Genomic DNA, 17,398 nt, shown 5'->3' with positions numbered 1-17,398 from the left:
AGTCAACCATGTTATTGTACAAATCTTCATTTTCCCGAGATTTCATCATGGGAACATTGTAATGGTAAAGCTTGTCAAACTCCTATGAAAATTTTTCTAGCTCAGTGAGAAGCCAACTGCAGGATTGTCCCTGACATAAGATTTCTAGTGGTTTAGACTTGAAACATAGGACGATACCATTTGGAACACAAAACATATGATACATGTTTTTCAGTAAATGCAGCATCTGAGGCTGGAGGGTCACTCGCACAGCGTGTCACAGGAGCAAGGAGGCATTCAAAGTTGGCATATATCACAAACAGACATCACTCCTGATGGTTGGCATTCTTCAACTTTATGAACCTGTTTTCCTCAGTAAGCACAGTAACACCTACAGGGTCCTTGAAGCACAATCTACCAGATGCTTGCTAAATACTCGCTTCTCGAAAAGGCATTGAGGCACCTTATGCAAATATGTTCTGTACCCCTATTTTCTTTACCCTTATTTTTACTCATCTGGAGACGAGAAAATGGGACAATGCTTTAATCCAAACAGAATGATAATTGCCTTTCTCCTTAGTTTTCTCATCATAGAATAAGACCATGTTTACATGCATCCTAAAAGTGGTTCAAATGGCTCTAAACACTATGGGACTTAACATCTGAGGTCACCAGTCCCCTAGACTTAGAAATACTTAAACCTAACTAACCTAAGGACATCACACACATTCATGCCTGAGGCTGGATTCGCACCTGCGACAGTAGCAGCAGCGCGGTTCCGCACTGAATCACCTACAACCGATCGGCCACAGCGGTCGGCTCATGCATCTTAGAATCAGTGGCAAATTGTGATAAATGGAGGAGGCTGATGACTATACACCTGTTCTGCTCATCTGACGTACATTTCTCCAAGCCATAAACATGAACCGATATTCCAGTATTCTGAGCCTCAAATTTAGTTATATTCTCGATCTTAATGGGGAACTCGATAACATCAAAGTTAGGCCCTCCAGTGATAGTATTTTTACGCAAATGGTATCTATCTGTACACTAGAGACCTTTTGTATAATTTCTTTTGCAAGCCAGGATTGACCATTCAAAACAAGGCTTTTTCATTTTTGACATTAATGCATGCCTTCTTATTCGCTATACTTTAGGTAACTCAGTACAGCTAGACTCTCCATTTACTCGATCACAGACATGTATATGGAAGTCCTGTGGCTGAGTGTTCTAGCTGACCCCATAACTTCCATCCAGAAAAGCTGGGCCAGTACAGCTCACAACGTGGTCTCACGAAACCACTCAGTGATTGATATGCTCAGCGTTATCACAGTATTATCCTCCCAAAGATAATGAAGACTTGTGCCTTCAACTTCAGAGGCAACATTAGGGGGTGGGGGGATACGACAGTTTGATCCATTTAATGGCAGGATACTGCAGATCTGCAGATCATTAACACCCTTAAGGAACTCCGTTTCCACGACGGTAAGACACGCTTGTGTGCTGGGGCTGACTGGTCATATCCGTGAGGCTTGTGTACTTATTAAATGAACCTGTAACGAAATGCACCGCTCTTATTTCTATCTCCTCCATTTCCTCTATCAGTCCTGTCTGGTATGGATCCCAGATCGACGAGCAATACTAAAGTATTTGTCGAAAGCGTGTTTTCTGAGCTACTTCCTTTGCTGATGGGCTAGATTTTCTGGGCTTTCTTCCAATGAATCTCAGTCTGGCATCTGCCTTACTCGCGATTAATCTGTGGTCGTTCCAATCCAACTCGCTCTGTGTGCATGCTTCAGGGTATTTTATGGAGGTAGCAATTATGTGGTCGTAAAGTGAAGGGGCTTTCTGTCCATGTAATGAGGAATACACTTACATTCAAAACTGCATTCGGTTGTAGCTTTTGCCGTACTTCCGATGTCTCAACAAATAGTATAATTAAAGCAAATTGACAACTGTTAACAGAAATCTAGCTACGAGTGAGTACTTTAACACAGCATTCAGATAAAAGATAAATATACTATAAGACAGACTTCGTTTGCTAAGTGATCTAAAAGACAACTGCCTTGCATTAGACATGTAGCATTGCAAAACTAAAAATATAAAATAAGTAATCTGAGTTCCAACAAATAATGATTCTTCTCAAGAAAGTCAGTTGTATTTCCGTAGTTCACACAGGACATCAACTACAATAAACTAATTTTAATTCTATATTTTTATGAAAATGAACGACGTCGGGTCTATAAGCCCACTGTTATGCGAACAAGGCTTAACTACTGCTGTCTGGCACTGACCATCAGAAAGTCATAACGTTTCTGTGTCAACCATAAACGACACCATGTCCTAGATTCTGGCTGCAACAATGCGGAAGGAAGTTGCAGTGGAAGCAGGCATGTGGTTGAGGGTTGCTACAGCTGGATTTGGCATTTTCCTAACCGAGGACGCTGGAAGCAGCTGATGATGTCGTAGATACGACACGGTCTATGGCTGTGACCCATAGCATTACACTTCTTTCCCCATAGGAAGAAGTGGCCCTCGATATTCCTGTCTGTGAACCAACTGCAACATAAGCTGTGGCGTATTCACTATAAGCCTGTACTTCACTCACAGTGTCACTGTTTCCTTTACACCAGCTACACTTCCTTTGTTGTTCTGTTTGTACTTGGCACACACACACACACACACACACACACACACACACACACACACACACACACACACACACACTGAGATTTGTGTTCATGCTTTGCTCTGACTTGGCCAGTAACTTATTCCTAGGTAGCAGCTTTTAACTCCACTGTGTGGTAGTTAGTGGCTATTAGAGTGGCATCCTTACACTACTGCTTGATTTGCTTTTACCTACACATCCCTGCTCCATCTTCTACAAAATTATTCTAATAACTTGCTAAAAACCAAACTAAACTAAACTCCGCCCGAAAAGGCCCCTATGGGGGGGAGTGGGGGATGGTCAGCACACTGATCTCCTGGGCATATGTCAGTTTTCTAGATGGGAGCCTCTACTTCTCAGTCAAGTATCTCCTCAGTTTGCCCCACGAGGGCTGAGTGCACTCCGCTTGCCAACAGCGCTCGGCAGAGAAGATAGTCACCCATCCATGTGCTAGCCCAGCCCAATAGCGCTTAACTTTGGTGATCTGAAAGGAACTGGTGTTACCACTGCGGCAAGGCCGTTGGAAATAACTACTACCCATGAATAATGACTGTAAAGTAGAATACACTTACCTTGCTGTAAATTCTTCTTTAACCTATGGGGCACCAAACTGACCTCTGTGAATTGACTGGTATGTGCACTACCATACTGTTGGCGATACTGGCCAGAATAAACTTCATAGCGTGTGTGTGCTGTCATATCGCACCTTAGCAAATCAGGACAGTTTACCTATCCACTGTAAAACTGCCTTGGCTGCATTCTCTAGACGTCGTGATTGGAGAATCTATCCAAAAAATACACAAGCTATAATTATATTCACTCTTTTAGTAATTCCTTAGTAATTCCTCTCGCCATAAAAGATTTACCCAGTGGCCCCACTTACCCAGTGGCCTCACTTCACCTTTGCTTAAGAAAGGTAATGCAGAAGTCATAGGAAATTACTGGCCCATTTCCCTGCTGTCACCATTCTCAAAAATAATAGAAGCAAGTATGAAATACAGATTAATGAAGTACCTGAATAAATACAATCTTTTATGCGAATCACAGTTTGGTTTCCAAAGTGGCAAAAATACAGTGTCAGCCATAGTAGAATTCACAAACTGATGCTCTTGACAAAGATGAGTGTGTCACAGGCATACTTTTGGATCTTACTAAGGCCTTTGATACAGTCGACCACAAGGTCCTATTAAATAAATTAAAAGCATTAGGAATAAGATGGGTACCTAAGGACTGGTTTCGATCATACCTGGCAGATAGGGTACAAAGAGCAGAGATAACACATACTTCAAATAGGTCTAAATATCTAGTAAAACACTTATCAGAACGAAAATACATTAATATAGGGGTTCCGCAAGGTAGCGTATTAGGACCAACAGTGACTTTCCCAGTGGTGTTACTCATGGCGAAAAAATTCTCTTTGCTGATGACAGCAATATCATTGTCACTGAGAAAACAAGAAAACTCCTTGCAGAGAAAGCAAATGAATCCCTCAAGGAAGTTTACAATTGCTCAAAAAGCAATAAAGTGACATTGAACATAAAGAAAACTAATGCCATGAATTTCAGTTTGAAGAGGGAAAATGACAATGTTAAATTGTTAAATTGAACTTACATGGCATTTCTATAGACTGTGTAAAAAATTCAAAATTTCTAGGAATAAATATTGATTCTTAGTTGAAGTGGTGTGAACAAACCAAGGTACTTGCAAGCAGGATGTCATCAGCATGTTATGCCCTTAGAATCCTATCATCAGTGTGTAACATGCAGTGTCTTTTAGTTACATATTATTCATATGTACACTCAATTCTTAGCTATGACATTCTTTTGTAGGGGAACAAATGCACAAAATATGAACACAGTTTTCAAACTCCAGAAAAGAGCCATAAGAATCGTAACTAAAAGTGGTAATAAAGCCCATTGTAAAGATCTGTACAAAACGCTGGGGATTTTAACTGCTTCGTTTTAATACATTTACCAGTCAGTTGTTCACATCAAAAATAACATTGGTAATTACTGCACAAACAGTTCAGTTCAAAAAAATGGCTCTGAACACTATGGGACTTAACATCTACGGTCATCAGTCACCCAGAACTTAGAACTACTTAATCCTAACTAACCTACAGACATCACACAACACCCAGTCATCAAGAGGTAGAGAAAATCCCTGGCCCCGCCGGGAATCGAACCCGGGAACCCGGGCGCGGGAAGCGAGAACGCTACCGCACGACCACGAGCTGCGGACAACAGTTCTCTCCATGACCATGGAACAAGAGCTAGACTCACCTTACATTTGCCAAAAAAAAATAAACATAAAACTCAAAACAGCATCTTCTACCAAGGAATGACACTGTACAATAAATTACCAAAATACATAAAAGAAATTGCAAAAATACACTTATTTAAAAGGGTAGCTAAAAAGTACCTGTTATGCAATACATTTTATGTGTTAAAGGACTACTTCTATAAAACAAAGTAGGGGTTTGGTAAAGAAAAATGTTAGACAAATAAATAATAATAGTGATTATAAAACATCCAACATCCCATGTAACACCTTTCCACTATGCTTTTTTCCTTCTTTTTCTAGAAAAAAACGTACCCTCAAGATATGCACTGCACAGTAGTAACACCTCTTCCTTCTGAGCTCAACATCTCACTCATTATAGAAGGATGCTGACTCAGTTTATCTGGCTAGCAAATGGGAAGTTGTGGTACAGAAAACGGCCCAGAGATCACTTGTGTGTGTGTGTGTGTGTGTGTGTGTGTGTGTGTAGTGAGTGAAGTGTTATGAAACAATGTGTGTATTGTGTGTGCAGTGACTGATAGTGAGATATGAGTGAACAGTGAGCCATTACATTATTTAATAAGTTGTTTGTAAAAAAAGTATTGTATACCAGGAATAAATCTAATGATTGTCCCTAACTAGATGTCAGTAAATGTATGTGTATACGAATTAGCTTATTTTAAATTATCTAAACTCTTAAATACTTTAACATGTCCTATATCCTTGTAAAAAGAGATCTAGGGATGAGTAAAGCTACTACTACTAACACTACTAACAGCTGTCCATAATTAATGGCCTAGCTACAGGTCCCACATATGGTTCACCTATGTCGCCCAGTAATACTTTTGCTTTGTTGGCTAATTTTGATGGATCAACCAGAGATCCATTATTGCGAACATTGTTCCTCGAGGGACATAGAGCGGTTGAACCCTTTTGCGACTGCTAGGGCCGAATTCTTCTGAGAAGGCCAATGTATGCATGCCTGTAACCTATAAGAAATTCCTTAATATCCGACCAATGCGTTTCTAGCTACTGGGCATGTCGTTTTCTTTTTGGCATGGTCACGAGAGTTGTTGAGAAACTGCAAGTACTTTGTTACAGTGTTTGACTTCTGAAATATCTGATAGTTCAGTTCCACAGGATAATTATGCCATTCAGGTTACACAGGGTGATTTTTTTCACCGTACACAAACTCTAGGGATTGATGGATGAGAGGATATGGAACAAAAGAGTTCTAATAAACTTATGTCCGGAAATGCAGGGCTTCCATGTTAGAGACCATTTATTCCATTACGTTGCTACAGAGACTGCAGCTCACTATGCGCCGTACCATGCAGCCACAGTTACAGTGTGCGTGGTTTTCTCTTTGAGAGTGGTACTGCTGGGATTTTCTCTGCCTCGTGATGACTGTGTGTTGTGTGATGTCCTTAGGTTAGTTAGGTTTAAGTAGTTCTAAGTTCTAGGGGACTGATGAACGTAGATGTTAAGTCCCATAGTGCTCAGAGCCAAATTGAGTGGTACTGTTTTCCATATGTCTTGTCCTAGTGCCCCCCCCCCCTGCCATGGTAATTGTTGTCAGAAAAATGTCAAGCCAACGATTTTCTGTTACCCTCATATTATGCATACTTCTTTGCTGTTTATGTGCCTCAAAATATATAAATGTGTCGAAGTATATATATAAAGCGTCAAAACAACTACTAACCTATAGAAATCGTTTTATATAAGCAGCACATTTATTGTAGCAGGAAAAAGAAAGGAACCAGCGGAAAAATTCACTGAAAATGTGAATATGTTCCTCTTTGCAAGACTCTGACAGAAAAGTGGGCAACATGCTACCTCAATTCTTATTTCATCTTACTAATGAAAAATTTTGGCATACCAACACATTCACACTTTTTTGTGCTGAAAGAGAGTATCAGAGAAAGGAGAGAAAGACAAAGGGAGACAATGTAAGTGAGAGTGGAGATAATGGCAGTGGAATATACTGCATGTCAGTGGGAGAAAAAGAAGACAGTGGCAGACAGACGAATATAGGCAGTGGCTGTGTGAGAGAGATGCTGCGTACGAAGGCTTTACTGTGAGATAGATTGGATAAAATTATTTAAAATGTTTTGTGTTAAAACAGCGTGAATAAGTTCACTTGCCCAAAATTCTTGTTGAAGTAAACAGAAAGAAGATTGGGGCAGCTGGTTTTGCACTTGCCTGTCAGAGTATTTTACAGATGAATAATTCCTCTTTTTGTGTTCTGACAAAAACATTTTTCCACTGATAGAAAGGGTGTGAGTGTAAAAGTATTCAAGACAATAAACCATTTTAAAAAAATGATATCCTATGCCCATGACTTTTAAGCCATCTGCAGTTATCGAATTTGGGAAAACGTTTTAACAAGGAATAATAGAAAAATCACAAAGTGAATATTGTAAACAACTATTAGTGTTTAGAAAACCCAATGAGGGATTCAGTTAATTTCAGATGTAAAGATTTCGGATACAAAGAAGAATTAGTGGCCTATTTAAATGATGATATATATATCAGTAGTATAGATCTTACTACCAGTTATTGGTAAGTGCCTCCATCCTTAGTCACAACCATACTCAGCTTTTATTTTCAAAGGACGATCTTATCAATTTAGTGTTACCCTTTGGTTTAAATGTGCCAGTACCAGTGTTCATGTGAACCTTAAATTTGGGATTAGGCTTTAAATTAGTGCAAAGTATTATTCTGTATATTGACGATTTGCTTATTATGTCTGAAATATCGTCAATTAATACAGCTTTATTGAAAGAGGTATTTGATAATTTTAATCAAGTACATGTTGCAATGAACCTATCTAAATCTCTCTTTAGCATAAACTTTTTGTATACATAATAGATTCTAGAGAAATCTGAGGTAATGCCGAGAAGGTGGAGGCAATTGCTTAACGCCCATACCTAGGGAGCAAAGAGCAAATAGTTAATATCCTACGAGAATTCTATGAATGAATCAAATCAATAATCCACTATTATGCAGTTTTTTATACAGAGATCTTACTGGCAATGGAGTGACAAGGACAGGAAAGTTTTTGCCCAAATCAAGGAGAACCTTGCACTGGACAAAATTGTTACACTATAGCAATCTGGACGAAATATTGAGGGTTCCAACTAATGCTTAGGATTATGAATTAGCACATGAAGCCTTCCTGGGAGATTTAAGCAATGCACAGAATAACATCTGTAGCATAGCTTTTGCCACTCAAATACTAAATGAAGGTGACCTTAATTGTTCAATGACTGAGAAAGAGGCACTTGCAGTTACCTAGAACTTTAAATTATTTAAGGATCTTCAAGCTGGCAATAAAGCTGTAGTGAATACTGATCACTAAACTCTTACCTTCTTAGGGAATAGTGAACTAATTCACAATATACAGGGTTATTACAAATGATTGAAGCGATTTCACAGCTCTACAATAACTTTATTATTTGAGATATTTTCACAATGCTTTGCACACACATACAAAAGCTCAAAAAGTTTTTTTAGGCATTCACAAATGTTCGATATGTGATTCGGCAGACATCAAGCCGATAATCAAGTTCCTGCCACACTCGGCGCAGCATGTCCCCATCAATGAGTTCGAAAGCATCCTTGATGCGAGCTCGCAGTTCTGGCACGTTTCTTGGCAGAGGAGGTTTAAACACTGAATCTTTCACATAACCCCACAGAAAGAAATCGCATGGGGTTAAGTCTGGAGAGCGTGGAGGCCATGACATGAATTACTGCTCATGATCTCCACCACGACCGATCCATCGGTTTTCCAATCTCCTGTTTAACAAATGCCGAACATCATGATGGAAGTGCAGTGGAGCACCATCCTGTTGAAAGATGAAGTCGGCGCTGTCGGTCTCCAGTTGTGGCATGAGCCAATTTTCCAGCATGTCCAGATACACGTGTCCTGTAACGTTTTTTTCGCAGAAGAAAAAGGGGCCGTAAACTTTAAACAGTGAGATTGCACAAAACACGTTAACTTTTGGTGAATTGCGAATTTGCTACATGAATGCGTGAGGATTCTCTACCGCCCAGATTCGCACATTTTGTCTGTTCACTTCATCATTAAGAAAAAATGTTGCTTCATCACTGAAAACAAGTTTCGCACTGAACGCATCCTCTTCCATGAGCTGTTGCAACCGTGCGGAAAATTCAAAGAGTTTCACTTTGTCATCGGGTGTCAGGGCTTGTAGCAATTGGAAACGGTAAGGCTTCTGCTTTAGCTTTTTCCGTAAGATTTTCCAAACCGTCGGCTGTGGTACGTTTAGCTCCCTGCTTGCTTTATTCGTCGACTTCCGCGGGCTACGCGTGAAACATGCCCGCACGCGTTCAACAGTTTCTTCGCTCACTGCTGGCCGACCCGTTGATTTCCCCTTACAGAGGCATCCAGAAGCCTTAAACTGCGCATACCATCGCCGAATGGAGTTAGCAGTTGGTGGATCTTTGTTGAACTTCGTCCTGAAGTGTCGTTGCACTGTTATGACTGACTGATGTGAGTGCATTTCAAGCACGACATACGCTTTCTCGGCTCCTGTCGCCATTTTGTCTCACTGCGCTCTCGAGCGCTCTGGCGGCAGAAACCTGAAGTGCGGCTTCAGCCGAACGAAACTTTATGAATTTTTCTACGTATCTGTAGTGTGTCGTGACCATATGTCAATGAATGGAGCTACAGTGAATTTATGAAATCGCTTCAATCATTTGTAATAGCCCTGTATTAATTAGATTAATGGAATTATACAGGAAGTTCAATAGAAATTCAATTTTGAAATGAAATATACTACAGGTATTAAGAATATTATGACTAGCACATTACACAGATAACTATCGATTTTAAGGAAGCCCAGAGCTTGCTTGTGCCAAGCACAAAGTTTAGAATTTATTATATAAAGTGAGGTGACAATAACAGAGGTGTCAGGAAACTAGCTAAAATGATCATCAAGGAACAGATGACAAATCCTGTGTTGAATGAAGTTTAAATCTGTACCAGAAATCAGTTTAGCAAATTGTAAGAAGAGTAATTGGTTACTCTACAAAGGAATATTATACTGGCCTTGCTGTTACAAGATCCAGGAAGCGAAACTGCTAAGCAAATGTATAACGCCTGAAATGTGCTGAAGTATTGAGAAGTGTGGCAGACAAAATTACCCTGAAATACCTAAGAATCCTCCCAATCACCCGACTATCAGTGTCACAGTCAAATGTAGAGGCATCTTTTGTATTTTTTTGTTTGTATACTGTTTGTTAATTTTAGCTGGGAAAGGGGTTTATTGTTTTGTAAATTATTTACTTGCTAGTTGACAGAGAAGCAAGACAAGGACATTGGATTTAAAAAATTTCCAATATCTGGAATACATATTCTGCTCCCATCCAAGACTGTGCTATGTACATAGGTAGCTAATATGTGGAGGATAACGCCACTGCTGAGGAAAAGTACAGCTGGATCCAGTGTTGAGTTATTCCAGAAGAGCTGGTGTTAGGAGAGTAGAAACATTTACTATTGAAGAATGGTTGGGGAATTGCTAAGAGTCAGTAAATCTGAGAGTGAATGATATGAAGATCTATATATCAATATGCAGTCACATAAATAGTATAAATCGTTTATGTGGTTATAGACTTGTAATGTCCTAGATGTAGTGGAAAAGATTACTACATGAAGAGTGATGGATGGTTCGTAATAACTAATTTATTAAGTACTTGGGGAGTGTTGTGGGGGAGCAAACTCCGAAATAATACTTCTATGAGAGCAATTTGCCAATGCCACTGATGCTGTTTTGTTAGCAAGTATTGGTGTTAATCCAATAAGGTGTGCTGTTCTTTTAGGATTTCTGATTAAAGCATACACATACACAATCACCTAGAGTTACGAATATATTAGTAAGCCCTATGTAACTTGATATACACACACCTGTGTACACACCTGATATTAGTATTTGAATGCAAGGCATTGTGTTTACTAGAATGTATATCCAATGAGTACCTTCAGTTTGTTCCTTCAGAATACAGTTTTGTGATTAAGTTCGAAGGGAGTAGCTGAAATAGAAGATTCATTTTCTTTGTAACACAAAGATTTCTTATTCTTTATGCCAATAAGCGGATCTCACTGATTTCTAAATAGATCACCTACAGAAACTAGTAATAGTATGCCCTATTTACTGCTAAGGATGTATAATTGAAAGAAAGGTTATATTTTGATTGCAATTCTTGCAGACAAACCGTTTAGTTGAAGAATATTGTAAATCTCAAGAATACCTTTTAACTTGAAGAGAGACATACATATGTCAGCACTGCAGACAGTGTATTGGGATTTGTACATAACACACTTATCATGAGCACATAAACTGTGAAGCGCTGTTAAATGTTTACAGAACAACTAGAATTCCATTTCTATGATAATGTGTTACATAATGGGGTTATGCAAACTGCTCGTTTAGTGCACATTATTCTTCAAAGCTGTATAGAACCAAAATTAGAATTATTATTACAATTAGAAAATAAAGGAAATATAATGAATACCAATACAGCATGAATTTCCTTGACATTTATAGGGAAATTAGAAACTGTCGTAATCATCAAAATGTTCACAAACATAGATCAAATGTGACGTATTATCTTGTGCATGATGTTCATGGGACTCCAAATGGGACATCTTCGTTTGTTCATATTCTGTAATGAAGCGAAAGCTCTGAGCAATTAGTAACAAGATGGAAACCATTGAGCATATACTGTGCAGTTAACTACAACAAGTTTTGTTAAGGAATAATATTTTTCTGTGTATGTAAACCGTTTCATGAGATTAGGATCATATTAGTGTTTAAATATTCCCATTAATCAATAAACAAACAAAAATGGACATTTTAAGAGCATACTTAGCGGAGATATGTTAATTAAATTCAGTTTCAACAGACGAAGATTTCAGTTCCATAACACCCTTAAAACTGGAGTACGCTCGGCTCTGAGGGACGATATGTAGTGTTTCAATGTATTAGCCGAAACATCGACTTCTTTTCCCGCATGAGCGACGCAGGTAAGTAGCAATTAGTTGTTGGAACGTATATTCTTAGGTCGTGATCAGTGTATTAAAGAAAAGTTCTTCTTTCTGTTTTGAAATGTGCAGCACTCGAATTCGTGACAGCATGGCCCACTCACATGCCGCTGTGCAGGTCACCAAAAAGAGTCAGCCGACACCGGCGAATGAAAGATTTTCACGATCGTGTTGTGAAGAACGTTAATGTCTGTCATTACGCTGGGGTGGAAAGGTCATGGGACAGCGATATGCACGTATACAGGCGGCAGTAGTATTGCATACACAAGGCCTAAAAGTGCAGTGGATTGGCGGAGCTATAATTCGTACTCTGGAAAGTTCCATTATGATTACGGCTGCACGACAGGAATTGACAGTCTTTCAACCTGAAATAGTAGTTGAGCTGGGAAATGCCATTTCGGAAATGGTTGGAAATTCAGTATTCTGAGAATCACAGTGTCAAGAGTGTGCCAAGGAAACCAAATTTCAGGCATTACCTCTTAGCACGTACAGTGCATCGGCCCACGACCTTTACTTAGCGACCGAGAGCAGCGGCGTTTGCGTAGAGTCTTTAGTGCTAACAGACAAGCAACAATGCGTGATATAACCGCAGAAATCAATGTGGGACGTATGACGAACGTATCCACAAGGACAGTGCGGCGAAATTTGGCGCTCATGGGCTTTAGCAGCAGGCGACCGGCCCTAGTGGCTTTGCTAACAGTACGATATCGTCTGCAGTGCCTCTTCTGGGTGCGCGGCCATATCGGTTGGACCCAAGACGACTGGTCAGATGAGTCCCGAATTCAGCTGGTAAGACCTGCTGGTAGGGTCCGAGTGTGGCGCGGCCCTCACGAAGCCATAAACCCAAGTTGGTAACAAGGCACTGTGCAAGCTGGTAGTTGCTGCATAGTGATGTGTCCAGTGTTTACATGGAGTGTATAGGGTGCTGGTTGTGTTCGGGCGCTTGGAGATCGTTTGCAGCCGTTCATGGACTTCACGTCCACAGACAACGATGGAATTTTTGTGGCCTAAAATGTGCGGATATGGCCAGGTCATAGTTATTTGAAATTGGTTTGAAGACAATCCTGCACAATTCGAGCGATGATTTAGTCAGCCAGTTCGCCTGATACGAATCCTGTCGAACATTTATGGGATGTAATCGAGAGGTTAGTACTTGCACAAAATCTTGCACTGGCAACACCTTCACAATTATGGGCAGTTACAGAGCCAGCATGGCTCTGTATCTCTGCTGGGGACTTGGAGCGACTCGTTGAGTCCATGCCACATTGAGGTGCTACGTTATGCTGGGAAGAAGAAAGTTCGACACGACATTAGGAGGTATGTCATGATGTTTGTCACCTCAATGTCTATGGAAACGAAATAATTTCTTAAATGAAACAAGTAAAATATCCTTGTTATGTGTGAGTGTTTAATACGTTATCGCCACGTTTTTGCTGAGTTCTTACGAAGTTATTTTATGTATAGTGAAAATATTTTCATAAATAAATCACGAAGAAAAAGAAGTATTAAATGAATGAAAAAAAATAATTTTGAGCTGAATTTTTATCAACCCAGGAACCTCCTGTAGGCCCACCCGGTTAGCAGCGCTGTCTCACTCGCTGCGTTTTGATCGGGAAGGCGGTTTTCCACATATCTCGCCGAATGCGGGCTGTTTCCCCTAATTCCGCCTCAGTTACACTGTGTCCCAGTGATTGCTGCACAAACACTGTTTCCACGTTCGCATACATCATAATTATTCTGCCATGTAAACATTTAGGGCTACACTCGTCTGGTATGAGACGTTCCCGGGGAGGGAGGGCGGGGGGGGGGGGGGGGGGGGGGGTCGGGGGAGGGGGCTCCCCAGAACCACATAAAAACCCTGGGTTCGGTGTGGGGCGGCGGAGTGGTGGGTGGACGACTGTGGGGTTGTGAACCACAAAGGTCTACAGCAGGACGAAGCCTCTCCATCGTTTCTAGGTTCCCGGTTTAATACAATATCGCCTGCTGTACAATTAATGAGCGTCGTGTACTCTACTAATATGCTGTGGTTGCGAAAAAAGCAGATACTTTGAAAGTGATGTACTACCCGTTGGGAAAAGTGTTAAGAAAATAATTGGAAAGAGTATTTTTTTCTGCTAAAGACTTTAGTCGACTGTAGATATACCGACGAGATTTTGTCCAACTGTAACGAGCATTTGAAGTCTCTATTTTTAAAGGTACAGAGAAATCTTGCAATTCTCCTCTGAATAGTATAGCGAGTGTGCGCCAAGATAAAAGTTAATTGAAATATAAAAGTTCCAGTTATAAGAAACATCGAGTGAAGGGGGAAGATTGGTACAGGGAAGCTGGTAGTGGTGCTACTGCCGACACTACGTGTATGTGACATATTATCATAATGAACTCATCCACTGCAACTGAAGAATATTTTACCACAGAATTTTGTAGCGAAACTGCAGTTTCTAACACCTTGACCTTTATGAATTCCTTGACCGACTTTCAACCGGATTCCATAGATGGTGAGGGCAGTAGCACACGAACAGCCGACGTTCCCACGCACCAGCTAATGACAATCTGTCTCTTTGCCGAAGTCGCCTATAGGTACGTCAGTGAGTTTCCCCACTTGCGACCCTTACCGTATCTACACTGAAGGGCCAAAGCAACCGGTACGCCTGCCTAATATCGTGTAGGCCTCCCAGGAGCACAGAGAAGTGGCGCAACACGACATGGCATGGACTCGACTAATGTCTGAAGTAGTGCTGGAGGGAACTGACACCATGAACCTGCAACGCTGTCCATAAATCCGTAAGAGTACGAGGGGGTGGAGAGCTCCTCTGAACAGCACGTTCCAAGGCATCGCAGATATGATCAATAATGTTTATGTGTGGGGAGCTGGGTGGCCAGCGGTAGTGTTTAAACTCAAAAGAGTGTTCCTCTAGCCACTGTGCAGCAATTCCGAAAATGTGGGGTATCGCCTTGCCCTGATGGAATTGCTAACGTCCGTCGGAATGCACAATGGACATGAATGGATGCAGGTGATCGGACCAGACGCTTATGTGTCACCTGTCAGAGTCGTATCTACAGACACTAGCGGTCCCATATCGCTCCAACAGCACACGCCCCACAACATTACAGAGACTCGACCAGCTTCAACAGTCTCTTGGTGGCATGCAGGGTCCATGGATTCATGAGGTTGTCTCCATAAATGTACATGTTCATCCGCTCAATATAATTTGAAACGAAATTCGTCCTACCAGGCAACATGTTTGCAGTCATTAACAGTCCAATGTCGGTCTTGATGGGCCCATACGAGGCGAAAAGCTTGGTGTGGTGCAGTCATCAAGGGTACACAAGAGTCCCTTCGGCTCTGAAACCCATATCGATGATGTTTCGTTGGATAGTTCACACGGTGACCCTTATTGGTGACCCAGCATTGAAATCTGCAGGAATCTGTGGAAGAGTTGCTCTTCTGTCAAGCTGAACGATTCTCTTCAGTCGCCATTGATCCCCTTCTTACAGGACGATTTTCCGTCCGCAATGATGTAGGAGATTTGATGTTTTACCGGATTCGTGATATTCACGGTACACTCGTGAATTGGTCGTACGGGAAAATCCCCACTTCAGCGCTACCTCGAAGATGCTGTGTCCCACAGCTCGTGCGCCGACCCTAACAACCCGCTGAAACTCACTTAAATCTTGATAACCATCCATTGTAGCAGCATTAACCGATCTAACAACTGCATGAGACACTTTTGTCATATACAGGCGTTGCCAACCACAGCGCTGTATTCGGCCTGTTTACGTATCTGTGTATTTGAATACGAATGCCTATACCAGTTTGTTTGGCGCTTCAGTGTAGAAAGATTGCCCGTTCTCCTCTACTCCGTTGGTACGCGCTCCTCAGCGAGTCACGTTCTCACAGCGTCTTCTGGTAGCATTGAATCCCGCGATGGCCGTTGTCGTGATGTTTCGGCTCAGCGGTGTGTTATCCACATGGTATGTTCAGCATCAATCATTTCAATCCACAAATATATTTTTACAATAATTGCAGTTACGTACAAACTCTCTCAGTTACCAATTCAACACTAAAAGCCAGGTACGGCGAATCTTTTTTTTTTTTTTTTTGTGTGGGAACAGTAAACGTGAGTTTCTGGACATCACCCACAAGTCTTTTAGTTGAACTAACTGTTGTCATAAAAAGCATGTGGCAGACGTACGCAGAAAACGAAAGAATAATTTTTTGTCACGTCTGTGTGTTGGCAGCTGGCCGCTCTGAAAATAAGAAGGAAAACGGCTGCGGTCAAGGCGAGAGGCGCCGCACTTCCTGTGGTTTCACTCAACCGGCGGAGAGACTTCCTGTGCGCTCGTCGCTGTACTGGGACTGTTCTGCGTGCGACGCGCGCTGCGTGTGTTGCCACCTCAGTCAGCCTCGACAGCCGACGACGCGTCCAGCGGGCGTAGCTGCGTCGCCGCTGGCTCTGCTGGCATCAAACGGGGCCTCCGTGCTGGACTGCGTCTGCAGCCACGTCGGCCGCGGTGAGGGAGAGGTGTTTTCCTGCAGCTGTCAGAGCAGGGTAAGTACTTCCTCGTACATCACAGTCAAACGGCGCTATACACCGCGTCGTTTCGAACTTGTGAGAGGCCGCTGGGCTTTTGCATACTGCTACGAGGCAAGACTAAACGTCGCCAGCCTCACAGTGAAGGACCATGTTCATTAGGGGGAAACTACACTTAATGTCAACATTTAGACGAATGGAATTTGTTCTCCATTTTGCGAATCAGAAGATAACACAAAGTTCGATTTGGCAAGGCTTTAAATTAATGATATTCAGTTGTTTATTGGATTTAAAAAGTTTTCCAGGTGTATGCGAATAACACGAAGTCAAGTGATAGACAGGATGGAGAATCCAACTACTCGCCAGATCCTACATTACCGATGCAAGTTCGTGAAAAGGTTGTGATGTAAGTGCCCTTTATGTAATTCTGTAATTTTTACATAATTATGAACGTTGTAGACATTACAGAAGGGATCAATAGCCTAACAATACCGCCACTGAAAACGGTTATAACTACTTAAAGGATAACAATACTTCTAGAGAATCTATAATAAACTTCAAATTATTTGTGTCTTTGAGCAAGTGCACTGAATTGGAAGCCTGAGCATACGCAGTGATCTGTTGCCGAAAAGTTACTTATCATGAGTGAAAATGACGCATGCTACACAGAAACTAAAGGCATCTGAGCACCAGCTGAAAAATTGAAACTAGATTACGCCGATTACTTGCATAAAATGAGCTGTTTTGGAACATTACTAGTTCACACCATTTTCGTTTTTTTTTTTTTTTTTGAGTCATCAGTCTTCTGACTGATTTGATATGGCCGCCACAAATTTCTTTCCTTGCCAACCACTTCATCTCACAGTAGCACTTACA

The 17,398-nt window shown here is 41.3% G+C and overlaps 1 protein-coding gene across 1 annotated transcript in view; it reads left to right on the top strand.

Annotated features, from left to right (window-relative positions):
• LOC124720379 (zinc finger protein ZFP2-like) overlaps positions 1-16,279 on the top strand; it is a 179,044-nt gene extending 162,765 nt beyond the window's left edge. The window contains exon 7 of the mRNA XM_047245714.1: positions 16,230-16,279. Within this exon, the coding sequence (XP_047101670.1) occupies positions 16,230-16,242 (13 nt within the window). The 3' untranslated portion in view covers positions 16,243-16,279. The remainder of the gene's footprint in view (positions 1-16,229) is intronic.
• Positions 16,280-17,398: the final 1,119 nt, after the last annotated feature.

Source organism: Schistocerca piceifrons, chromosome 11 (genome assembly GCF_021461385.2).
Source record: "Schistocerca piceifrons isolate TAMUIC-IGC-003096 chromosome 11, iqSchPice1.1, whole genome shotgun sequence".
Taxonomy (NCBI): domain Eukaryota; kingdom Metazoa; phylum Arthropoda; class Insecta; order Orthoptera; family Acrididae; genus Schistocerca; species Schistocerca piceifrons.
The sequence above is the reverse complement of the archived record's forward strand: the minus strand, read 5'-3'. Positions and strand labels throughout refer to the sequence as shown.